Genomic DNA, 24989 nt, shown 5'->3' on the forward strand with positions numbered 1-24989 from the left:
TATAGTGAAGGCAAAAACAACCATGTGTTTTTTTACTTTACGTTTCATCCTTGCAAGCTGTAGAGAGGAGATAATCTTTCTGGTGGGTGCTGGCTTTAAAAGCACTTCCCTGCAGGAAGGACGTTTGTGGCACCGAAGGAACTGGGTGTCTGGTCTCTGTGTTGCTCTGATAGCTCCAGCTTTATTTTATGGCTAGGAGACTCTTCACCTCTGCTCACTGCTATTTTCTCCTTGTTTTTGTCTTTATGTTGTTCTGCTTTTAGTTTGTGTTGTACTTATCGTGTCCTTCTCTTTAATGCAATAATAGTTTCCTTGGTCATTCCTTACTCCTCCATAGAAGCTGAAGGAGTCATAAGCTTGTGCCTGTAAAGTCTGGCAAAAAATATCTGGTGTCCCAGAAATACCTCAATTAATAGAGATGACCACTGCTGTTTATTGATGTTGATACTCTCATTTCTCAGGGGAGGCTTTGCTGACAGTGTGGTTTCTGTTGAAGACACTCGCTGCCTTTTCAGAGTTAATTAGATACTGTTCTCTGGAAAGAGGTTTCTCTCTAGAGGATGTGTGGACGTCTGTCGCTTTCTGTCTGGAATATTGGTGATTAAATGCCAAGCCTGAGTGTGTGTCTGCAGCACTGCCACGTAAATGGGCAGGTGCTGTGGGCTGGTTAGTGGTTATTTAGCCAGGGAGCAGCAGAGGGTGCTATGGCATGGTTTGGGAATGGAGATGGCTTGGAAACAAGCAGAAGATTAAAAGGATTCCTTAAAATACATGACAAACTTCTTGATTGGCATTTTGTCTTTCCTTCACCTTCTCTGGTATAACACCATAAAGCTAGCCTTGATTCTGCAGCATAATAAATGTACTTGTCCTTTAAAAAAAAACAATCTATCCTCTTAATAGTTGCTTTGGGAGAAAAAAAAATAAAATCAAATAAAAGGAAACTTTCTTTTTTTTTCGGTTTTAGCATATCTGAAGAGAGCAGCAGTGTCCCCGCTGGTAAAGGTGTAACAAAAGTCAGTCGCACCTTCAGCTACCTCAGGAATAAAATGTCCAGCAGCAAGAAGAGCAAAGTAAGTGCTCCTTGTGATGTGTGCAACTGTGAAACACCCCCAGTAGCAGAGATGAATTCTGTATTTCAGTACGTTTCCATAGCATAGTATTTCCTTTCCACCTTTTAAAAGAGGAGGTTGTGGGGTGACAGGGAATAGCTACCTGAGAAATCTTAGCACCCAAAACCAATCTTTTCTCTTAATAGTTGTTTTGGGAAAAAAAAAAAAAAAAATCAAAGGAAACTTTCTTTTTTTTTTGGTTTTAGCATATCTGAAGAGAGCAGCAGTGTCCCCGCTGGTAAAGGTGTAACAAAAGTCAGTCGCACCTTCAGCTACCTCAGGAATAAAATGTCCAGCAGCAAGAAGAGCAAAGTAAGTGCTCCTTGTGATGTGTGCAACTGTGAAACACCCCCAGTAGCAGAGATGAATTCTGTATTTCAGTACGTTTCCATAGCATAGTATTTCCTTTCCACCTTTTAAAAGAGGAGGTTGTGGGGTGACAGGGAATAGCTACCTGAGAAATCTTAGCACCCTAAAATTTAAATGCATCTGAGGTGAGTTTTCTGTATGGTCTTTTTGCCTCTTTTTCCCCACAGAATGAAGTTTCATTTCTTACAGAGAATAGGTTGTGCTCTGGCATGGGTTATGCCTTTACAGTGATTGATGAGTCTAATTTTTACAGAACCTGAGAGGTGGTTAATAAAACGAGGACAGGTGCTATAAGAAAGGACTGTCTGCCACAGTGATTTTACCTGTAATGTTTTTACCCTTTTATTATTTTAGCCCTTTTATTTTTACCTTTGCCACAAAGTTCTCATGCGCTGTGAGAGAAGTTGCTCAAACCATGACCTTTAGTGATGGCAAATATTTCTATTTTCTCCTTTTTTCCCTGTTTAAAGCCCTGGGATTTAATCTGTTGAAGGTTAAGCACTGCTCAGCACAGGTGAATTTTCTGGGAGCAGCATAGGTTACAGAAATAATTATGTTAATGCTAAATACTTCACACAAACAGGCTGTTGTTGCTGAAGACTAATATATGTTTGGGGTTTTTTTTTTTTGGCTTGGTTGGATTTTTTTTCTTGAATCTCTCCTTGGTCTATCATGTCTGACAGAAGCTAAGAGCACTTTACCTCACAGTGGGCAATGTGTGTTGGGCAGTAGTTAGAGGATGTGAAGCTAATATCTTGATAACTACTATTGGAAGGCCTCTGAGACACACAGTTACATATTGAGATGAGTGTCTGAATAGCAAACAGGAAACAAAATGAGCATTGTGCCAATCACAGAATAAGGTTGGGCTGAAGCATCCGTGTATGGGAGGGGTCATGTTTCATCAAACAAACTTGATTTTAGCCTTTCCCAACATATGCACTTGATGTTTCAGCTCGAACCTGCTAACATAGCTGGGGTTGTGTGTGCTTGTGGTCCAACATGCATTTTGATAAATGTTTGTGGAAGATTGCATCACCTTTGCAATGAGGTACGAGCTGTAGTGAGGTCAGTCTTCCCAAGGCACAGTTCCTCTTCACAGATCTGCTTTTAAAGAGACAAGTACCACCAGCTTCGAGCTGCTGCTGAACAGCTCTGAGACAATTCTGGTCCCTGCTGCAATGTACAATGTCCAAAAAAAAAAAGTATTTCTATAGAAACCTCTGTGCAAATCATGAGCGAGATGTTGTGGAGCATGTTGCACAGTCTGTGAACAATTCTGGAAATTTAACAGCACTTCAAGTGTGTAATCTCTAAAGCAAGAACTGGAGAGATCTATGTATTAAAAGAGGTCTGGTTAGAACAGTAAGAAAATACAGCCAGTGCTTTGAGATATGAACTCTGCTTTTGTTAAGTAAGTGTGGTCTGATTTCACTAATTTCACGGTTGTGTCTGAAACTGTTCATAAAGAACTGCTCCAAAGTCCCAACAATAATATAGACTACAAAAATTGCAGCTCAGTTCTGATATTTTTGCCAACTAAAATACAATTTCTTCTCTGCTCGCAGAGGAATGTTTGCATTACATACATTTTTTGAGCTTCATCTGCACATTTAAAAATTTTATCTGAAAAATTTTGGGAAGACTGATTCCTCAGAAGCATTATGGCTGATGTTAACCTGTAAGAGTTAAAAACAGCAAACCTTGTAAGAGGAAGCTGGACAGGAAGAGTCGCTTTCTGCTGCTGTCTGGGCTGTCAGGAGGGAGAGAGGCTTCAACTTCTTTCCAGCTCGGTTTTACTTTTCTCCAAACCTTTAGAAATACACCATTTTCTAAAAAAAAAAACCCATAAAATGAAGCACATCTGAGCCTACTAATGGCAACAGCTCTTTTTGAAAATGGTGTAAACAGTTATGTAGGAAACTCTCCTGTTTGGAGGACAAACTGGAGGAGATTCTGATAGAAGTTTGTGTCTGGACTTTGTGTTATTTGGGGATTAGTCAGTGAATCTCTTGAAATCAGCAGCGTGCACTGATTTGCATTCATGAAGTCTAAAACATGCTGTATCTGTCAGAAAAAAAATACTAATTTTCTTCATTTTTGGTAGAGAGTTTCTGGGAAATGACGACAAAAACATTTGCATGAGTAATTTCTCCTTTTCCTGGCTGTGGGCAGTTATTAGGCAGTGCTGTACCACCAACAGCAGTTCAGTGTCTATAGTAAGAGCTGCAGGTGTTTGAAAGGACTAGGAGACAGGGAATTTTGGTGACCTGCAGAGCAGGAGGAGCACAGACAAGTGAAACCTTTCTGAGGAGATCTTGTGCAGCACTTGGCTTACTGAAGTGCTACATAGCAACACTGAGGTACGTTAAAATTTGCTTTTTTTTGTCTCCCAAACATCCCAGAGGCTTGATTTACCACCCTTTGCCTATTAAATGGGCAGTGTCGTTTTGCCTTGTGACTGCTAAAAATATTAATCCCATCCTTTCCTACCTGTATTTTTTTTTTAAAAAATATTTTAATTATTTTTTTTTTAGCAGTGGAGACTAGGGTAGGCGAGATGAAAGTGATAGCAGCGTAGCTAAAATCATCTTCAAGGAAGTTAGCAGCAGTCATCCTGCCCTCCCCTTTTTGCTCAACTCCACTCTGGCTGCCACCCCCCTGGCTGGCCGTGCTGGCAGCTCTTGGCCCTCGTGATGGGCTGGTGCTGCTGGGGACCATCTCTCCTGCCCCCGCGGGAAGGATGTCGATAAAACGGCACAGGTTTGCCGAAGTCCCTCAGATAACAGTGAAGCTGGTAGGACTTACCTATTGGGAGGTAAGAGCTTGGTGGGTATTTTGGGGCAGGATCCAATATGACAAGCTCCAGTATTTTGGAGCTGCAGCACACGGGTCTGATATTTTGGGCCAACGGCCAAATTGTGGGACCTGTCGTGTCTGGTAGAGCACAGCGGTGCGGGTCCAGCCTTGAAGCTGTGCTTCAAATCATGCTGGCAGCTCTGGTAGTACAGCAAAATAGGCTGGATTTTACAGCCCTTTTTTTAAAAGTTCCAATAACTGTCACAGAAGAAAAAAGGAGAAATAAAGTCTAGTTTTGAGACCTTGTGTTGCAGTGGAATGGCTGGCATCCTCTGTTTGAAGTTTGCTGTTTCCTCCTTGAAAGTGGTGCACTCATTTCCTGTTTTTCCTGGGGTGGTTCAGCTTGAATTAAAATGTTTTTTACGGTGATTTTTAGGAAAATAGGGTATAATTTCAGGCTAGAATTACTGAGCTTTGCAGTAAACTTCAGGTATGTTTAAAGGATAGGATGGTGGGTCTCCTTTCAGAATTTTAGGTGTGAGGATTTCAAGCTCTGCCTTGAGCATAGGGTGATCTTTTCTCCTAGAGCTTCACAAGTCCTGGCTAAACTCCAGGCATCAGCTTGATACCATCAGCCAAGGACTAAACTGCAGAGTTTTACTGCTTAAATCCTGCCAGGTTGGACAGGGTTAAATGTGAGCAGGTCAGTGGATGGAGAAATGGAGCTGTGGAGGCTTGGAGGTTTATGTGGGATGGGATCTGAGCTGATTGCTCAAAGGCAGCAGAGATGTGCCTCAAAGCAGACCCTTCTGGCAGGTTTTCTGTTTCACACAGGATTATCCCACACAGTAGTGCTCCATGTTTTGCTTATTTGCAGAACAAAATAGCATTTGGGGCCAGTAAAGAGACTTTGCAGGGAAGAACTCTGACACTGGCATTTTGCCTGGCATGTGCTGGGAAAGGGGACACCTTAGGCTGAGTTACTAATTGTTTGAGGGTGTTGTCAGGGACTTAAAGGTTCCCTGCTGGGACTGCAGAGCTCGATACCTCGTTTAACCACCTCACGGCGGTTGCTCATGTGGGCTGCTCTGCAGCTCTCTGATATTTAGGCAGTGTAGGCTGTTAGAATATTTAGCAAAGGGCACGTGGCACATAAATAACAAAATGCACAGATAAGCTTGCAGAAACCTTTATCAGTTTCTGGTTAAGGTTCTCTTTCAGATACCATAAAATCTGCAGTAACAGTTTAAATAAAGATCTGGAAGCTGAATTGTATGGTACATAGAGTACACTTTATATTTTGTAGAGTGGTACAAAGAAAGACAAGGAGACTTTATAATTCACATTTTGAGCTTTTTCTGTGCAGTTTCCTTTAAAAGTTGTTTGGGAGAATTCCAAATCCACAAAAGGCTGCAGGGAGAAATGTTTTGGGTCTTTAGTAGTCTCAGGTAGCAATGGAAAGGTAAGAAAAACTTCTAGGAGTTGGAGAAGCTGGCTCTGCTTGTCACCTTTCCAACACTGACTAGCCCTGAGGTTGTACTGTAGCTTCTGGATGATGAGATAATCTTTTACGGTGTTGCTCTTGCTCCTCAACCTTTCTGTGGGGCTGTATTTTGAGAGTTTTTCCCCAAAAGCTTCACATAGTGACTCGGGGTTCAATGAAACTTTTCAAAAAGTTCCTAGTCAGAGGGAAAACAGAGGCGGAAATATTCTGGCTGTGATGCTGTACAGGCACCAAAGAAGAGCTTGTGTTCTCCATGAAAAATGCAGTGGCAAAGCACAAGTCTTAGAGGTTGGCCTTAAAAATGAATTGTGTTGAAAGCTTCGTCCACATCCCGTGTGATGCTTTTGTTTAGTATGATTCGTTGCAATTGGTGAAGAGACAGATGAGAGCCACAAGAAGAAAAGAGGCAAGTCGTCAAACCTAGCAAATAAAAAGCAAAGGTAGAATAAAATAGCTGCCTTCAGAACAGACCCAGTTTCATCTCAGCTGGTGAGACACCCGTGCAGAAGGCTCTGGGGGTCAGTGCTGTGTTAAATCCACATCTCTGGGGGCTGGAAGCTGGTTTTTTATCAGAGACACACGACTATTGTTAAGGTGTGTGCCGATCGATGCCATCGCCGTGCCAAAGGCAAACAGTGAAGAATCTGTAACTAGAGAGCAGACCTCTCTGAAGTAACGAGGCATTTGCTCATTTTTTCTCGGCAGGAAAAAGAGAAAGACAAAGAGAAAACTAAAGAGAAGGATAAAGATTCCAAGGAGAAGGAAAAGGATAAGAAGCTGTTAAATGGACATCTCTTCACTGCAACCTCCGTTGTAGCCCAAGCAACCTGTTACCACTGTATGAAACCTTTCAATAAGGATTCGTACTACTGTGCAAGTAAGTCTGGGTTTTCTTTCCCTTCTTCCTTTTGTTCTTCATTAAATCTGACATGGGAAATGGAAACCTTATGCTTTATTTTCCTCTTAGGCTTAAGGATGTGGGGTGGGAAGGAGGCTTTGGAGATACCGATTCATGGAGCAACGTGTTGCCTTGTGGAAGCTGGACTGAAATGAGTTTTCTGTCCCTGTTTGTTGGGATGTGTCAGTCAGCTGGAGGACTTTGGTATTTCAGCTGCATGTTATGGCTTGGGGCTGAGGTGCTTTGTTAAGATGGATGGAGGACAGAGAAAGCTGGCTTGGATCATGGCTTTTATTTCCAGTGCGGAAAGAAGTGTCCCACCCATCTGTAGTGTACTGCTGTTGTTCTCTTTGGGGAGCCCTCGGTGAGAAGAGTGTGGTACAGAAAGGAAATACTCACCCTCTTCTCCCTTTATACATGAAATTGCATCAGGGGGCAGATGGCAGCTACCTGTGTGCCTGTGAAGTACGTGCAGCAGAGTGCAGGCAGCATGGGAGGCACAGCAGAGGCTTTCTGTGAGACTGGGGATTTGGTTCTCGTTTCTTATCAGATGGTTTCTCCTGCCTGTAGCTTGATGAGGTCAGCAGCCTTTGTGTGGCCAAGACCAGAACAGTGTCTGGTTTATGCAGCAACCTGAAGCTATAGAGTACACAGACAAAAATGTCTTTTTCCCACTGCAGCTCAGGGCTCTCTGTTCCTCACTATTAGTATTTTTCACTCCACTAGCCTGGAGATGAGTCGAAGCGTGTATGGGAATTGCTCCCAGGCTGGAGCAGGAGGCTCTGTCTCTGTTCTTCTAGTAGATGAGCAGTGTGTAAAACAGTTCTGGTGAGCAGGGGAAGCAGCAGCCAGCTGAATCCCCAGTAGCACTTTTGAATTTCCTGGAAGAGAAGAGACCTCAGCCAAGTTGTTTGCACAAGACGCTCTGTGTCAGCCTGATGGGAAATTGGAAAACATCAACAATTCCAAGCTCTCAAATGCATCCTTTCCCTTTCCCCACTTGACTTTCTTAACAGCTTCTGAAGCCACTTAAAAAATCAAATATATCTCAGTTTAACTCTCTATATCCTAATGAGTTAAAATAACCCAAGTGTCATATGTCTTAGCATAGACATTTTTTTTTTATTTTTCAAGGTGCAGCAGAAAATTATTGTAAGTTTTCTGCATGGACCAGAAAATGAATGCCACAAGGAAAGTTTGGTCAAGGCCCAGGTTGTAAACTCACATCTAAGAGTGGTCGTTTTCCCATCACATCTTAAAATCAGCCACCACACGCCCTGGAAATGACTGATAACCAGCAGCAGAGGCTCTGTTGTTGCAGAATACTTTTTTCCTACAAAAGCAGCAATGCTTTACTGCCATAATCTCTGTCTTTGCCTATGGATAACTTTTTCTTAATGCCTTTTAAAGTGCTGGATCATTTTAAATCAATGTCTCAACTTTTCAGTAACACCTCCAGCTTCCTGGAACAGCTAGTCAGTGCTGAAAGATTTAACATGCCCTAAAACAAATAGGCTAGTAAAAAATCCAAATTTTTTTATAGCTCTCTGTCTAGTCTTTTTTTTTTTATGATCAGTGATGCAGAAAATAAGCTCTTGGGGGGTTCAATTATTAATATTAGTGGTACAGAGGAGTTGGAGGAACTTCCTGCCTGCTGAAGAGTTGAACTGGAGGAATAAAGTCCCCGAAACCAGATTTTTTTAATCTAAAAAATGCAAGTGCTTTATTGCTCAAAGGCACATACGAAAGAGCTGCCTTCAGGGCTTGAGTGCAAATTGAATGGTTCTGAATTGTCTCACTGCCTATCTTCATGCACCAGAAGCAGGTTCTGTCCCTCTTCCTTGTTTGATCTGAAAAAAAATACTGCTTGTGGGTTTTTGCAAGAACGTGCAGGTTTCTTCTGTCTCTCTTGCACAGGAAATACAAAACAGCAACGCCCTGTGGCCTTACCCTTACCTCTCTCAGAATACTAGAATTATTGCTGGGCTTTGTTAAATAGGCCCAGATGTAAGAAATTTTAGGAATGTGAGCATATTTTGTCATTCTGGGCATGGAATTTTTTCTCCTTTCATATTTCTTCTAGAAATAATTCAGAACTTTACACTTGCAGTATAATGTCCAGTCTAAAATGTGATCCATGATCTGTGCTAATATGTGTTTTCATGAAGGAGTGGGAATAACAAATTGTCTCTAAGGTGGTGAGTCTCATCTGAGAGCTTTTGAGTTGTCATATTTCATCTGTCAGAAGAGTTAATGCTTCAAACCCAATTATCAATTTTTATGAAAACACTGATGCCGAGAAATCCCCCGGCAGAGATCATGGGCAAAGTCAGGGCACTCCCATAAAGATAGGCAGCTTTTGCTCTGCTATATGTGCACCAAAGGGTGGTGTGAAGGCATGATGCTCTTTCCTGTGGTAAATATTGTAGTTTTGGACCAGAACAGTGGCTCCAGGCTAGTTTCCAGCAGGAAGTCTGAACCTCACAGACATGGTCACCTGGCAGATGCTCCTTTTACTTGTTCTGATAATCCTGTTGTACTATAGCACTTGGTTCCTGTATGTAGATCTTGGCTATGATGTGTCTGGGTTTATGTAAATGAATTTTCCTGTCTTTTCCTGTCTTTTGGATCCATAATCCTTGTCTTGATAAGAACAGTGTTTTTGTTTTCAGAGAAAATGCTGGCCCTACAATTGGTTTCTGTCTACAGCTTCTGCTTTCCACCTTACTTTTCTTTCAGAGGAATAGCTCAACCTTTTTTCTTTGTTTGTTTTGTTTTGTTTTGGGGGGTTTTGTTTAATTTTTTTTTTCTTTTAATTTAAGACCCATTAGGACCCTGGTAATACAACCTTGCATTGATTTCTAAACAGAATTTGCTGTTAAATTCCATGAGGACATCTTGTTAACAGACAAAGGGCTACTTATCCAGGAAAGCAGCCTCAGTATCTGTAGCTACTCACGTAAACCACAATGATGCCTGAAAGTTGTAGTTCTCAGTTGTGTGAGATACCAGTCTGGATTGCAAACAGCAAAAACTGACCTTTTTTCTGTGGTGTTTTGTTTCATTGGTTGTTTTTTTTTATTTTTGACAGACTGCAATGCAATTGTTCACAAAGGCTGTAAGGAGAGTTTTGCTTCTTGTGCAAAGGTCAAAATGAAGGTAAGAGATTTCTACTCTACTGAGTAAACAAAAAAGTTGAATCAATTTAACATGCAGATATCTAATATTGCTACCATATGTCCCAAAGTTTCCAGCTTCTTGGAAAGAACTTCAGCCCCTTTGCTATAATGAATAATTTTTTTGGGATTTCCAAAATTCCCCAGAGTCCTGTGTCAATACAGGAGCTCTCCCTGGGACTTTGTGAATTCTCAAGGCTAGCTCCACAAGGTGTTTGTTGGCAGCAAATTCCTTGTGTTGTTCCCTGCAGTACACAGGGACCTCATGGTGAGATGGTCTGTCCTATGCTTCAGTTAGAGAAAAATATTACAAACACTGGCAAAATTCAGGGATGTCTCTCTTAATTCTCAAATGCTGTGTCATAGAGCAGCATTGTGTATATAATACATAATGAAACTATGAAATATGTCTGTTGTTTCCATGAGGAAAACACGGAATTCCTGCATGCCCCAAATGTGAGGGACTTCTGCAGTATAGTTCTCCAAGGACATTGAATTTTGTACAGCTACAATCTTCAATTCTTTTCAGTATTGTCAGCACTTTATTGGGTCATTTTCCTACTTATTGTGCATTTCTCCACCCCTTGTTTTGCCCATTTCATTGATGGCAACTAGGGGAGGTACACATGTGTGTGTATGTATTTATAAAAACACATTTGACAGATTTAAAATTCTACATTTATAGTTATATATTTATAAACACACATTTAAATTACACACGTGTAAAAAGTAAACTTAACAGCCAAGAGCTGACCTGTTCTGAGAGGGTTCAGGAAAAACATGGCTTTTTTTAGTTTAGTTATGTGGCACAGCCTGATAGGAGAAGGGAGGAAGAAATTACAGTGAATTTCATTTTTCTTTCAGCCACAGAAAGGAATGCTGCAGGCACATGATACCTCTTCGTTACCCACAGTAACCATGAGAAACAAAAGTAAGAGAACTTCCTTTCCCTCTGCTTTGGTCTGTATCTGTTCTTAACTGTTCTGAAAGCTAATACTTGATACTATGAGAGATAAGCATTTATCAAAGCAGGCATGAGAGCTTCATCTGTGCATGATAAACAATGTTTGGGATTTCAGAAGTTGTACTGAAGTTGCACAGAGCTCCTCCAGTTCTGCAATGTCCATGTAGCTTTAAGCAAATGTAAAGTCATCTCAGATTTAAAATAGCTCCTTGACAGCTGTAGCTTGCTGGAGGGCTGCAGCTGCTAAGTCCACAAAACCTGCAAGACACAGCCTATGTCTACATGGGTGTCTGACTTGGGAAAGAACCCAGCTATGAGCATTATATTGACAGAAATTGTTAAGATTACAAGTGGAGAGGGTGCTTGTTCAAAATACTTTTTTTTTTTAATTCACTAGTCTTAGGCTTTGAGGGAGTAAAGCCAAAAAGTTGAGTTTTGAATAGGAGCAATACCTGTGAACTTTTCCTGGCTGCACTGAGATACACACTGCTGTGCAAAGCTGCCCAGGGTAACTGGGGGTAGAGGAGTGAAGAGTACACATGGGTTCTGTAGTGCCAGGATTTGATAAACTCCTTTGGTGATAGCTTGGAGATCACTGTATGGAACCACACTATGTGATACAGATGGACTCACTGTGCTGTTTATCATGAAATTCAAAGATACTGCTCCAGAAAGCAGAAATGCATCTGAAGAAGGGAAAATTTGGAATCAATCTAAACAGATTTGCTAAAGGTATGTGATAATATAATGAGATAAGGATTAGCATTTCTCCATGGTATGTAGTGATGGAGAAACAGATCTCAAAAAGTTTGGCCAGAAGCAGGAGGATGTATATAATTCTAGGCCCAGGGAAATGAAAAAGCAATGTAGTAGATTACTACATGTGATTATTTGTCAAATAAAATTAAGTTCAGTGCCAGTACATAAAGTGTATGTTCCTGAACTTGCCAATCCCACCTAGATCTTTTAAGCATCTTTTAAGCAACGCCAGTTCTGCACAGGGGTTGCAGGGCTGTTTCTGACAGCTGAGATCTCCTGGTGGTGACTCTAGAAAGAAGAGGAGCTGAATTTCAGAGCCTGGTTTATTGAAGCCACCAGCAGTGCAGCTGCAGGAGCTGACCCCTGCCTGCCCCTTCCCTTGCAGGCTCGCAGCCGAAGGAGCGTCCTCGCTCTGCCATACTCGCTCCTGATGAAAACACCGTCACCTCCATATTCAACAACAGAAGATCCCAGCAGCCTACAGCACTTTCAAAAAGTGTCTCCATACAGAACATCGCAGGGTAAGGTGCCTCCCTGCACGTGTGAGTGTGTGTGCATTACCTGACACTGCAAGCATAGAGAAATTAAATTTCATTCTCATTAAAAACAAATTTGTGTACTGTGATTTGTGCTGAAGGTACAAAAGAGGGTTACGAAGCCAGAATACTCCTATTATAGATGATACCGTCAGTTGTCTTCTGCACAGTCAGATTGTCTGAGTTAGTTTAGGCATGGCATGAGTTCAGAGGGATCTGAGTCAGCCTGGTTATAGCCAAGGCCACTTCACAGAGATGCTCTGGGCTCCAGGAGGAAATTCCCTTCCCTTGGGCTGAGTACTGGGCAAGCACGCGTGTGCAGGTCAGGTGTAGTATTCACTGTTTTGTCCACAGCAATAGGCTGGAGGCACAGAGCTGTAGTTCTCACGGTGTTTTAGGACTGCCCTGTACATGATTAATTACAAAAAGTCATAGAAGAAAATCTCATTTTTGGTTCCTACCAAAAACGACCTGCCTATTGAGAAGTTCTGCACACAGGACAGTAGCATGGATTGGCATGTTCTGGACAGTTTGTGTATCTTGCTATCATGGTGAAATTGATTAGATCATTTCTGATCTTCCCCAGAGCTAGTGATAAAGGCCTTTGGATAGCCTTTTGTGCTGTGTTTTTGCACTGTTTGTGCCCAGGACAGTGAGGATGGGAAGTGACTGTAAAATGGAAACTATCAAAAAGGAGTTAGTAAACCATAAAACCTTAGGTGTGATTCTTTGTAGAAGAAGCACCATCACTCAGAGCTCTACATCTGAACAGCTTGTAGAGCCCCAGTGAGTAGTTGTTGGAATACAATTAATAAAAGTCCCTTTTTCTACACAACCATGCAATGCTTGCTTTGTTTTTTAAATTTATATTTAAAATGCTATGTATTTGAAAGTACATTTGGCTGGTTGTTTTTAGTTGTAAATGATGTTCTGTATTCTGTTTTTCTGCAGAGTTGGGAACGATGACAACTTAATACACACTTGGAAGTTCCTGTCACAGTCAACAGACTCCTTACATAAAATCAGCCGGGTGAACGAATCCATGGAGTCACTGGTTGATGAAGGTAAGAGATCCCTGTGGCATTTATAGCAAAAGGAAGGTCTCAGTGCTGCTTTCCAGAAATAGAAAATCCACTTTGGCATTGCAGCAAGTGTTTTCATTTCTAATGGACAATTAAAGTGCATTTACTTTAATCTTAGAATATTAGGGCAATTAAACTCAAAACCATCCCCCATTCAACGCTCGTTGAATTGTGGGAAAACATATAGAAGGTTTCAGTTACAGTTGAGTTACTTAGAATTTAGCTTGGGGACAAACATTTCCTCTTTCCTTTTGCACCTCTGGCCCATTCGTACAGCCACAGACTTTGCACTCTGTCACCTTTTTCATGCTGATGTCTTGTGTTTTGTATTTTTCCCAGAGTGAGGAAGGACCAAACATATTGTTTAGTTTTGTGGGTTTGAAAGTGAAGTCAGTTAAACTAATTTCTCAATTTAAAATATTTTTAATATATAGTGTTTTTTTAAGGGTATCATTGGTATTTTTACATCTTAGCCAGTATTTACCTGAGTAGAATGGTCTTAATTTATTAGGGGCTAAATAAGGGCATGTTCATGGTGACAAGAGAAAATTTCCCAGTTCCTGCACAAAGGAGCAACCTTTCTTAAAGAGATGTACATGTGTATGTAACATATGCAGTGTTCACTTCTACCTGCATCAGTTGTGGCTTTCTAAGCTTGAAAACACAGCCTTCACTTAGGTCCAAGGTCCCTCCATGCAGGGATGTAAATGAAGGAAGACAAACTGGATGTTGTGTTTTATTTACCCGCGATGCTGTTGCATTGCAGAGAAGGAATCTGAGCCAGAATTTGGGTTGTGTGAAAATGGTGAACTAGTTTTGTGCAGCTAACAAATAACCTTTAAATGTACTTTTCATAACCTGGTCCTTGTGTGGTCTAATTCCATATGGCCATTTTTGTGTCAGTAAAGGAGAATGTGTGTGATGTCTGTGGCATGGCAGAGAAGGCTAAAAATAAATGAGTAGACAGGAGTCTCAAGAAACCCCGAGTTACCCACATCTAATTCCAGTTACATTCCTTTGTGAAGGTGCAGACATGAACGAAGGACAGCTTATGGGAGACCTGGAATTAGATTCCAAGCAGCTGGAGGCAGAGTCCTGGAGCCAGGTGGTGGACAGCAAGTTCCTGCAGCAGCAGAACAAAGACGTTGTCAAGCGGCAGGATGTCATTTACGGTGAGCTACCTGCATCTTAACTTTTCACTCCTTGTAGATAGCTTCTGGACTTACTCTTGTGCATCTGGGAAGCTTGAGGTCAGTGGATAGGAACATTGCCTTGGTTTCTTCAGAAGCTAAAGTTTCATTCTTGAAATTCTTAGAAACATAATGTATTCTGTGGAAGCTTTCTTTCTACATGTCACATATTTGGAAGTCTTCAAAAAAAAAAACAAAACCACAAGCAGAAATTGCCTCTCCTCATTTGTCTGCTGATGCCACTTAAACTCTGTTAACAGCAGAGCAAGTTGGGAACCTAGGAAACCATCTCCTGCCAGAGGCAACAGCTTGTATGGCAAAAACACACTATGTTGGAGCTGGCAGTGAGGTGTCGGGAAGGAGCAGGTACCAGTGCTGAAGGTTCAGACCTCAGCATCAGTGTCCTTTATTGTGCCCCCCCCTCTTCCTCCCACACATGAAACTATTGATTGATGCTTCAATACTTGACTGAAATTTTCTGAAGCCTCCTAGAGAAGCCCAGCTGTGGAAGGAGCTTTCTAACAGCAGCTTTTCTGCATGCTGTACACCCACGTCCTCTGCAGTGCCCCTGGTTTTGACCTTGTCCTTGCCCTGCACAGAGCTGATGCAGACAGAAATGCACCACGTCCGCACCCTGAAGATCATGAACGATGTGTACAGCGCAGGGATGCTGCAGGAGCTGCAGTATGATCAGCAAGTCGTGGACAAGATCTTTCCCTGCCTGGAAAACTTGCTGCACATCCACAGTCACTTCTTCCAGCGGATTCTGGAAAGGAAGAAGGAGTCGTTGGCAGACAAAAGTGAAAAGAACTTTGTTATCAAGAGGATAGGTGACATCCTCGTGAATCAAGTAAGCGCTGGAAAATGTTTGCAGTTCTGAGAGCACAGCTGGAAACCAGGCACTCTCCCTTCCCTGCTGTTTATGCCTGTTAGATAATGACAGCTGGTGGCACCTTTACTCTCCACACACGTAAAAATCTCAGCTTCTGTCTTTTGAAGGACTTTCTGCTCTTTCAGAGGAAGGTCTAATGATGAAAACTAATTTATTTTGTGGGAAAGAGAAGCATTCCCTGGCAGGTATAGAGTAGTTTGACTGTAGCCTGGAAGGCAGGCTGTAGCCCACAGCAAAATACATCCAGTGTGTTTCTTGGCCGAGTTACTGACCTGCTATTTAACTTTGGGTGGGTCATTTTACTTTCTTTATCTGCACTTTCTCCCTTCTTTTTGTCTGTCTTGACTTTTGTTTTTTTTTGTCATTGGCTTTTAAGCCCTGTGTGTAAAATCCAAAATTTTGCACTAAGTGTGCATTCAGTCAAGTCCCAAACTCAGCTCTTTATTTTCTGGAGATCTACTTGCTCGGTTTAGGATGCTCTGGACTAATTTGGTTTCATCAAGTTCTTTTGAGAGACTGGCAGGCACTGCTGGGGTGTCACCCCAGGAGCTCAGGGCAGGTTGGACCTCTGTGTGTCCTGTCTTGCAGTTCTCTGGTGAGAGTGCCGAGCGGATGAAGAAAACGTACGGGAAATTCTGCGGGCACCACAACGAGGCAGTGAATAACTTCAAAGATCTCTACTCAAAGGACAAGCGGTTTCAGGCATTTGTCAAGGTAAGACCTGGCAGAACAGACATAGCTGATGGAAACATTATGCACTCTGGTGAGCATTTTGCTACAGAACTGAAATTTTCATCTTTGTTCCTTAGAAAAAAATGAGCAGCTCCCTAGTGAGGCGCCTTGGGATTTCTGAATGTATCTTGTTGGTAACACAGAGAATCACAAAGTACCCCGTCCTTTTACAAAGGATACTGCAGTACACCAAAGGTAGGCACCAGTTTCTCTATTCTAAGTGTGCGTTTGTTTCTCTAGTCTAAATTTCCTGGATCCTTTTCAGCTGGTGGTTTTTCTTAGAATAGACCAACTAATCGAGTCATTATTGTTGCTCGCCACTGTAATGAGATAACTCAGTTTCATATCTCCATTTAGGATTAGTTATTTGGGTGCCTTGATTTAGTTGTTAGACTGAGAGAGTTGGGGCTGTTCAGTCTGGAGAAGCAAAGGCTCTGAGGTGACCTTATTGTGGCCTTCCAGTATCTTAGGGGGGCTACAAGAAAGCTGGGGAGGGACTTGTTAGGGTCTCAAGTAACAACAGGACTAGAGGGAATGGGGCAAAGCTGGAAGTGGGCAGATTCAGGCTGGATGTGAGGAAGAAGTTCTTCCCCATGAGAGTGGTGAGACCCTGGAATGGGTTGCCCAGGGAGGTGGTTGAGGCCCCATCCCTGGGGGTCTTTAAGGCCAGGCTGGATGAGGCTCTGGGCAGCCTGATCTAGTGGGAGGTGTCCCTGCTCATGGCAGAGGGGTTGGAACTGGGGGATCCTTGTGGTCCCTTCCAACCCTGACAGATTCTGATCTGTTTTGGCAGAGGACTTTGGAGCCCTGGTGGCTCAGTGGTTGGACTTGATGATCTTGGAGGTCCCTTCCAACCTAAATGATTCTATGATCCTGTGATTCTATAAGCCTGTCTGTAGCTAATTATGGAGCAACCTGCTTAGACTCCAGAGTGTTCCAGCTTGGTTTTTTTTCTGTAGTGGCTGAAATATGTGGTTAGTTTTGTGCATTTCATCTATACTGTCTCCTGTACAAGGTATACTGAAGTAGTCCCTAGGAAAAGCTTTGTGAAACTTTCCTTAAGGGAGAAAAAGAAGCTTGTCTCATGAAAGTATTAAAAAATGATAATGAGGGAATTCGGGAGGGAGAAGAGGAAGGAAGGAAGTAAAATCAGAAAGTTAGGACTCCACAAGGATGAAGTGAGATTGAGGTCCTTCTCTTTCTGTTCAAAGAAAACGAAGTGGAACACGAAGACTTGACTCAGTCGTTAAACCTCGTTAAAGATGTGATTGCTGCAGTCAATAGCAAGGTCAGCAACTATGAGAAGAAGATGCGTCTCAGTGAGATTTACAACCGGACGGACAGCAAGTCCATCATGAGGATGAAGAGTGGCCAGATGTTTGCAAGAGAGGACCTGAGGCATCGGAAGCTCATCCGGGATGGGCCCGTTTCCCTCAAAAACGCAGCTGGACGGTTAAAAGGTAATGCTGTCCTGCCTCCTGCCAGGGGAGGGTACAGCTCGCCCTCTCTGGGTGAAGGAGGGGTTCTCAGATTGGTGTTTCCAGACTCTTTGTGCTTTGGCTCTAAGAGGTTTTGGCAGCAGCTTGCCCCACGCTGCACGCTCTCTTCCTGTTGCAGCATTTCCGATTCCTCGTGGTGTTTCTGGGGTGATACAGCTGCTGTTCCTCCCAGTTTCTGGGGTGCTAGACAGCTAGCTGCTGTTCCTCCCAGTGACTCTGTGCCAGCTGAAGGCTTGGCTTGCAGCGACACCTTGGTGTGTCAGCCAAGGAGCAGAGCTGCTGAGGGATCCTTTGGGCCAGGAGAACCTGATGGGACTGCAGCTGCCCTGAGCAGTGAGTCTGATCTCCAGGCCACCGTGCCCGTGCGCAGTGGTCCCAGAAGTATGCTCACTGCTTCCAAAAGCCAGCCTCAGCTTCCTGGTGGCTCTGCCCACCAGCAGCTCTGCCTTCCCTTTGCTCTGAGGTCTGCAGTAGTTTCCCTGGAACTCCAGAGGGGCTTCCCAGGCATCTGTTGCTCTTCAGCCCCCTGAGCTGCTGATGCAAACTGTTTGGGAGAGGCTCTGGTGGCCCTGCAGCTGCCTCTTGTTTGGTCGGTGCTTTCTTGAATTGCTTTTGGTTTGTGATCAGATGGAAATAGTTTTTTTAAGGGTGCTGCGCTCTGCTGAGCACTGAAGTTCTGTACTGAATTAAACCCTCAGTCTCCAAGGAAGGCTTCAGCTGGGGCCACAGCAGCAGTAAGAGCAGACAGGGCTGTGGCTCAGGCTTGGCAGGAAGGTTTGGGTTTTCCTTCTCTCACTCCAGCATCAGCTGATTAAACCGTGGTGCTTGGACATGAATGGGGCCTGGGAGCCAGGTGCTGTGCTGGGCAGGGAGACTGTGATAACATGAAATGCTGTAGTGGGCATGATTTATTTTGAGCTTCTGGAAACAGGAAGTTTATGGATGGTTTCTAGGTGCCTGAGATTACTGGATGGATGAAGCAAGTTACGCTGCTGTTGTGAAATCTTGTGACAAGTACAGGCTGCATTTGCATTTCTAAGTCACAGAAATGCATAAATGTACCTCTGTGTGCCATGAAAGCAGGTCCTGCAGACAAGCTCCACAGCCCAGGGAGAGAGTAGCTGGTTCATACATTCAGGCTATTCTGCAGGATTTGAAAAGGAGCACAGAGAAGTAGAGGAAGAACTTTCCTTAGAGGGTTTTAGCATTTCCCCTCTTGCAGAGTGCACAGATGATAAGAACAGAGTCAAATGCTGAGTTCTGAAAACCTTCTAGAGCTTGGAGTTCATTTTGCAACTTTGATTAAAGTTTGGTGGATCTTTTATCTGGAACGGATCCTGCCTTCCCAAAACAGAGTGGAAGGAATTACCCACAGGATGATTTAACTTTTGGGTTTGCTTCCTCCCTGTCATAAAATTTCTCAAGTACATTACACAAAAACTCTTTGTACTGAGGGCTCTGGGTGGGGCATTATACTTGGTAGTTGCTGTGCAACTTCATGATCTGTCATCAGGAGCCCTGGAAGGCTGTACGTGTGCTCTGGGAAAAGGCTGTACCCTGATTTAAAAGCCTCTGTTGGCTTGATGTTGTGCTACCTTCTGCCTGGTTGTGCATCTCACACAGGCCCTGTCAGCTCCCCTTGGAGTCAGCAAGAGTTGTGCTTGCCTGTGAGCAGAGTCAGTGGTGGCTCCTGAAGCCAGGATTTCCTGGGAAAGAAACTGCAGCTGACAAACGTTGTTGCACGATAACTTAAGCTGCACAAACCACTCATCAAGAGAACCATAAACCCCAAAACTTCCTGTGCAGATATTTTGCTCAAGGGCTAAAACGTTGTTTGAGAAAATGAGCCTTCTATTCAGTGAAGTCTCTGGCTTTTGCTGTTATGCCCATGTCCTAACGGAAGACATGTGGCTGGAGAGGAGCACCCCTGCTCCAGCAGATAAGAGGGAAACCTCTGCAGGTTTCCCAGGTGCTGCTGTGTTCTGCTCAACACAAAGTCAGTTCAGAGCTCACCTGACCCAGCATCCCCAGGAGCTGCCCCTGCTCCTCCTGGGGTGGAGGTTGGCTCAGCTTCCAGGATTTGCCAGAGCAATCCCCAGCACTGGTGTTTATTAGAAGAAGCCCATGTTGGCTGGGTTGTGTGGTTATTCTGCTTTTTCTTTTGCAGAAGTCCAGGCTGTCCTCCTCTCTGACATGCTCATATTCCTTCAGGAGAAGGACCAGAAGTATGTCTTTGCCTCACTGGTAAGGCTTCAACCTTTCTTCCTCCTTCATTTTCTATGTGAGAGACCCTTGGTGCGTGTTGTGCAGTGAAGCCAGACATCGCCTGCTAAAGAACTTCATTTTCTTGCTTACATTTTCCTTTTCTGAGCAGACTCCATTCTTTTTGATAGGAAAATGTGTCTTCATGCCCCACCTCATCTTTCTGCAGTGCCTTAGACAGCTGATAATTGGCCTTGAAAACCTGTCTGTCACCTGCTGCACTGACTCCTTTCCAATTTGTGCAAATTGAAGTGCTGATTGGGGTGGGAGGGAGCAGTGGAATAATACAAACATTGTAAAAATGAATCTTGGCAGAAGGAAATGTCCTAATAGATCGTGAGCTAGGATGGGGAGCTGGGGGGGTGAAATGCCACTGCAGTAAATTGAACAGAACAGCTTGCAGATGCATCAGGGATGTGTATTTGTGATGTGCCAGACCAAAAGCACCAGGGCAGGCCTCATGGAAGGGCTGGGCACAGTGACCTGTTAAAGAAAACCTGGTGCCTAATTGAGTCTGTTGGGGCTGTACCTTGCAGGCATGGTCTAGACTGGCTAAACCTTGTGACCTTTCCACTCTTTGAACATTTTGAATGCTGATGGTTTGTTATTCCTGTCCCACCAATGATCTGCACGGATTCAGAGCCCTACAGAGGGGCAGCTGATTAGCACACAAGTCCTGCTAGCAAAATACTGCCAAAACACCCCAGTTGTAGCATCCTATGAAGTGCACAAAGGGGCTGACTCATATGCAGATGGCACAACAAAAGGGACATTTTAAGCAAGCAGACTGATGACACAGAGACCCTAACACACAACGAACATCATCTTACACACAAGTTCTCTCCATCACAGGAGTCAGCTGTCAGCTTCTGAGAACAGCAGGGGTTTTGTGGGATTTGAAAAGAAGACGTTACTCCATCCTAAGGAACAATCACAAAGATAATGTGTGTGAAGCAGGCACGAGCAAGCTCTGCTAAGATTAAGGAGCTGTGATATTAATGGCAGAGAGCACTTGGGCAGGAGGAGATGAGATCAAAGGTCTGCTGGAGTTAGAGCACAGTATGCTAGAGTTAGCAGAACCACAAAGTCAATTTTAAGTTAATTCTTCATTGAAATGGGACAAGGTGAAACTGCCTTTCCTATGGAACTGATGGAGGAGTGTAAGCTATTCACTGTCCTTTGATCACATTCAAATGATTAATTTTTTTTTAATTAGCCAATAGTTTAAAAAAAATCTTTACAACCTGAAAGAGGTAGAAGTGTGGTCGCTGGGACCTTTTCAGTGCTAGCTTGCATCTGGGAACCAGTACTGTTCACCCTCCTCACCCATTTCTCTCTATCTGAAGGACCAGAAATCCACTGTGATCTCTCTGAAGAAGCTGATTGTACGAGAAGTGGCTCATGAAGAGAAGGGTTTGTTCCTGATCAGTATGGGTGTGAAGGATCCCGAGATGGTGGAAGTCCATGCCAGCTCCAAAGAAGAGCGTAACGGCTGGATACAGATCATTCAAGACACCATGAACACCATGTAAGCTACCAAGCTGGTCTTGCAAGGCAGGTGATGCACGTGGTTGTGTTGGGGTGGTAATGGAGACCTGTTTCTTGTCCAGGAATAAAGATGAAGATGAAGGAGTCCCTTGTGAGTCTGAGTTTGAAAAGAAAGTGTCCGATGCCAAAGTGAGAGGCCTGAAAGGTAAAGTCCTGCTGGGACAGAGCTGAGGGGAGGATTTGGTAAAATTTACCAGAACTCTTGTGTTGGGTTCTGTGGTTGAACTATGATGTTTTTCAAAGGAGGGAGAATCCCACATCCAGCAAATAATTGCAGCCCATGTTTGCACCTCGCTTTGCTTGCATTCTTTGTTTGCTGAGCCTGCTGGGTGCTGCTGGTGGTGTTGATCGTGCTGAGCATGGTCCTATCGTCAGGTTCCACTAGATGGGGCCAATATCTCAGGAATCACTCCCTGTCCTTGCCAAAGCTTTTATTTTCTGCCTTCATCTCTGCTTTCTGCTCTCTCCCCAGAACAACTTCAGCAGAAGGATAAGCAGATCCTCCTGCTGCTGGAGGAAAAGACTAAGATCTTCCGGGACATGGCAGACAGCTCTGTGCAGGAGGACATGCCAGGCTCCAGGCTGCTCTTCAGAGCCAACACAGAAGAGGCACCAAAAGGAGAAGCCATTATGAAAACTGCAATAAATGAAGGTGAGCAAGTCAGGATGAGACGTTAACTACACTAACCAGCAGACCCACCTTCAGCGAAGCCATCAGTCCTCCAGCACCAGTTTTGGAGGGGAAATCTTGTCCTTGTCACAGTCACAGCATAGATAAGGAGATAGTGCTACTCATGATATTGTCTCTGGGACAGGTAAGGAGTATCAGGAAGGGAAGCAGATACTGATGGCTGTTGAAAGAGGGCAGAAAAGAAGTCAGCACAGAGAACAACCATGCACTGAATCTGCACTGGGGTCAGCAGCAGTACAGGGGTTTATCCTAGGCTTAAATTTGGGCTATCCAGGTTTCTGCTGTGCTTCAGTCTCTGCAAGGTATGAGAGTGGGGCTTGGCTTTCAGCAGGTGCTTGTGGTGCCTGCAAGGGACAAGTGAGGCTTGGAGCAACCTCATGTAGTGGATGGTGTCCCTGCCTGTGTCAGGGGGGTTGGAACTAAATGGTCTTTAAGGTCCCTTCCAACTCAAACCGTTCTGTGATTCTACAACAAAGGCAAGGGTAGATGGGAACTCAGGCAACTTGCCAGTGTGATTTTTGGAGAGGCTAAAAATTATTCAGTGCTGTTTTCAGAGCGCACCAGGATTGCCTGGAGGAAGAGAGAGAGGTCTAAGCCTGTGCAGAGCTCCAGGAATGGGAATTAGTGGTCGAACATGCTGAATTTTTGCAGGAGGAATGCATGCTGTTCGTGTCGTTGTCATACAGACATGGTTTCTTAGTCCAGCAAAGCCTGTGAACTTCTGATCTGAGCCCAGGTAGGGATGAATGTACCCCAGAAGCCTGAAACTATCTTTAACAGAGATACCTTTGCATTTTATCAGTTGAACTGCTGCAGGACCTGGTGAACAGGAGCCTGGGCACTGCCCTCGGACAGCAGGTCAGCAGCACTGCCATGGAACAAGAAGGAGGAGTTGGCCCCATCTCTCTCCCTAGAAGGGCAGAAACTTTTGGAGGATTTGACAGTCATCAGATGAATGCCTCCAAGTGTGAGTAGTTACACATGTGCACGTCAGCATTTGGTAATAATACATATTATTGTGTCCTGCTTCAGAAGGACTCCAGCAGCTGGTGATCTGGGTTTCCCAGCTTCTCTCCAGTAATAGTTGATAGAATAAGTAACAGATTAGCAAAAAAGCCTAGGTACAAATGGAATGGTGGGAGCTGAGAACCCATGTCTGCATGAGGATTAAAATTCTGAACTCCTCACTCCCCTCTGTGCTCTTGCTAAATCATCCTTACTCCTTTACGTACATGCCACAGGAAGGTATTTGGCTTCTTAACAGATTAGTTCCTTCATGGGATTATTGGAATATCTGCAGCTCTGTTCTTCATTCTTCAGTTATCCTCCAGCAGCAGGAGCCTGGTGCTGTTGTGTTAGTGAATGGATGAGGATATTGCTGAATCAAGCACCTTCTCCCCTGGCTCTGCTCTCTATGTATTTGTGTTCCACACAGAGCTGCATGTGTTATTCAGGCAATTAAGTCTCTCCCAAAGAAATGTTTGAATATTTATTTCAGCTGCATAGCTGGCTGCTTCCCAGCATTGTCTTTCTTTGCTCTAGTCATCAGAAGCTTCCCTGTCCTCAAATTCCTTTCTCTGTGGTCTCACCCATACTCCCAGTACAGCCAGTTTTGCTGCGCTAGTGTCTGTCTCAGCACTGGGCTCGTTGGACCTCGTCTGACCTTCTGTGTTGAAGGAGCAGGGTTAGCTCCAGACAGTCAGACATGAGAAGTATGCAGAGTTTTTTCCCAGCTCTATTGGAAAGCTGCAAAGCCCTCCACAGGCCTTGTCATCGTCATGACAAATATATTCCCACTGGAGGGGTTTGTTTAGGGTTGTGCCTTTCTCTGCTGCACTGATGAATGGGACAACCTCGGGCTGTTCATTGCCCAGCTCGAGGTTTTCTGTAGAAATGTCCTTTTTTGAATTAAGTTGTAATTCAGCAGTTGTAGGATCTTGGGAGAATTTGGGAAAAGAATTCAGGGCCTGTTTGTACAGCTGGAGGCCAGCAGGCATGAAACCTGGCTTTCATCTCCAGTTGTTCTGTTCGCAACCTGTGCAACCTTGGGCAAGGCTTATAACTTGACTCCCCTTCATTCTCCCCTCCAGCAAAGCAGAAAGGAGGTGTTTCCTCCTGCAAAAAGGTGGAAGGTCCAAGGACGTGGCGCAGGAGAGAAGGTCTGTTAGGAGGACTTGAGGGTCAGCCTTTAATAGCAAGGTGTGGCTTGGGGGTGGTGGGAGGAGAGGGCTTTGCACTAGGGATGGTGTCCTTCACATTGCTGCAGATGCAGGTGTCTGTAAAGCTGTTTATCATTAAACATACACCTGTATGTAGGGAGGTTACCACTGCAGGTGGGGGTTCTCCCCGTGGGCTGCATCTCAGCTGGCAAGAGGAGTGACAGAGCTTGAGGACCAAAGAGCCATGTGACACTTTTGCTGGCCACGAGAAGGGTTGCAGCCCTCCTGGCCCCACGGGTCAGTTCAGTCCTGCTCAGGAGCACGGGTATGAGCCATCAGGGGGAAGTTAGGAAGAGAAGTCCAGTGTCCCTTGGAAGATACAGGTTTCTGTTAACTGAAGTTGAGGAGAAATTGTTAGTACAGTGCTATACAGGGTATTGTGCAGCAGTATCTGACCCAGCTGTACATTGCATTTGAGAGGATTTGAAACTTTACCTGCAGTAATATACCCTAATATGATACTGGTTTTGTTCTCCATCTGCTCTTACTCTACCACATGTCTTCCAGCAAGTGTTCTTTGTTAGCAGACAGCAGTGCAGGAGCTAGACAACCAAACTCAATCCTAACCTGAATTCACACCCACTTTTTTTCTGGTGGTGCTGCCCTGTTCTGTATACGTAGAAACCAAATGCCTGGAGTTAACATGTCGAGAGCTGTGTCCCCTTTTGTGAAAGAGATGTTTCTTGTATTAAGTTTCTCAGATGCTAGCAAGTTCATCTGTGGCTTAAAATGTTGACCAACCAGTGTCAATGCTGGC

At 44.0% G+C, this 24989-nt stretch overlaps 1 protein-coding gene across 1 annotated transcript in view; it reads left to right on the forward strand.

The window, feature by feature from the left end:
• The window catches only part of AKAP13 (A kinase (PRKA) anchor protein 13), a 68348-nt gene that overhangs the window by 37713 nt on the left and 5646 nt on the right, over positions 1-24989 (forward strand). The window contains exons 9-24 of the mRNA XM_008943433.1: positions 968-1073; positions 6490-6661; positions 9774-9841; positions 10723-10789; positions 11967-12102; positions 13069-13181; positions 14225-14371; positions 14989-15239; positions 15870-15995; positions 16091-16208; positions 17225-17473; positions 19680-19756; positions 21121-21302; positions 21385-21467; positions 21795-21974; positions 22816-22980. Of these exons, the coding sequence (XP_008941681.1) occupies positions 968-1073; positions 6490-6661; positions 9774-9841; positions 10723-10789; positions 11967-12102; positions 13069-13181; positions 14225-14371; positions 14989-15239; positions 15870-15995; positions 16091-16208; positions 17225-17473; positions 19680-19756; positions 21121-21302; positions 21385-21467; positions 21795-21974; positions 22816-22980 (2240 nt within the window). The remainder of the gene's footprint in view (positions 1-967; positions 1074-6489; positions 6662-9773; positions 9842-10722; positions 10790-11966; positions 12103-13068; positions 13182-14224; positions 14372-14988; positions 15240-15869; positions 15996-16090; positions 16209-17224; positions 17474-19679; positions 19757-21120; positions 21303-21384; positions 21468-21794; positions 21975-22815; positions 22981-24989) is intronic.

The sequence above is a fragment of the Merops nubicus genome, unplaced genomic scaffold (assembly GCF_000691845.1).
Source record: "Merops nubicus isolate BGI_N331 unplaced genomic scaffold, ASM69184v1 scaffold12617, whole genome shotgun sequence".
NCBI lineage: Eukaryota > Metazoa > Chordata > Aves > Coraciiformes > Meropidae > Merops > Merops nubicus.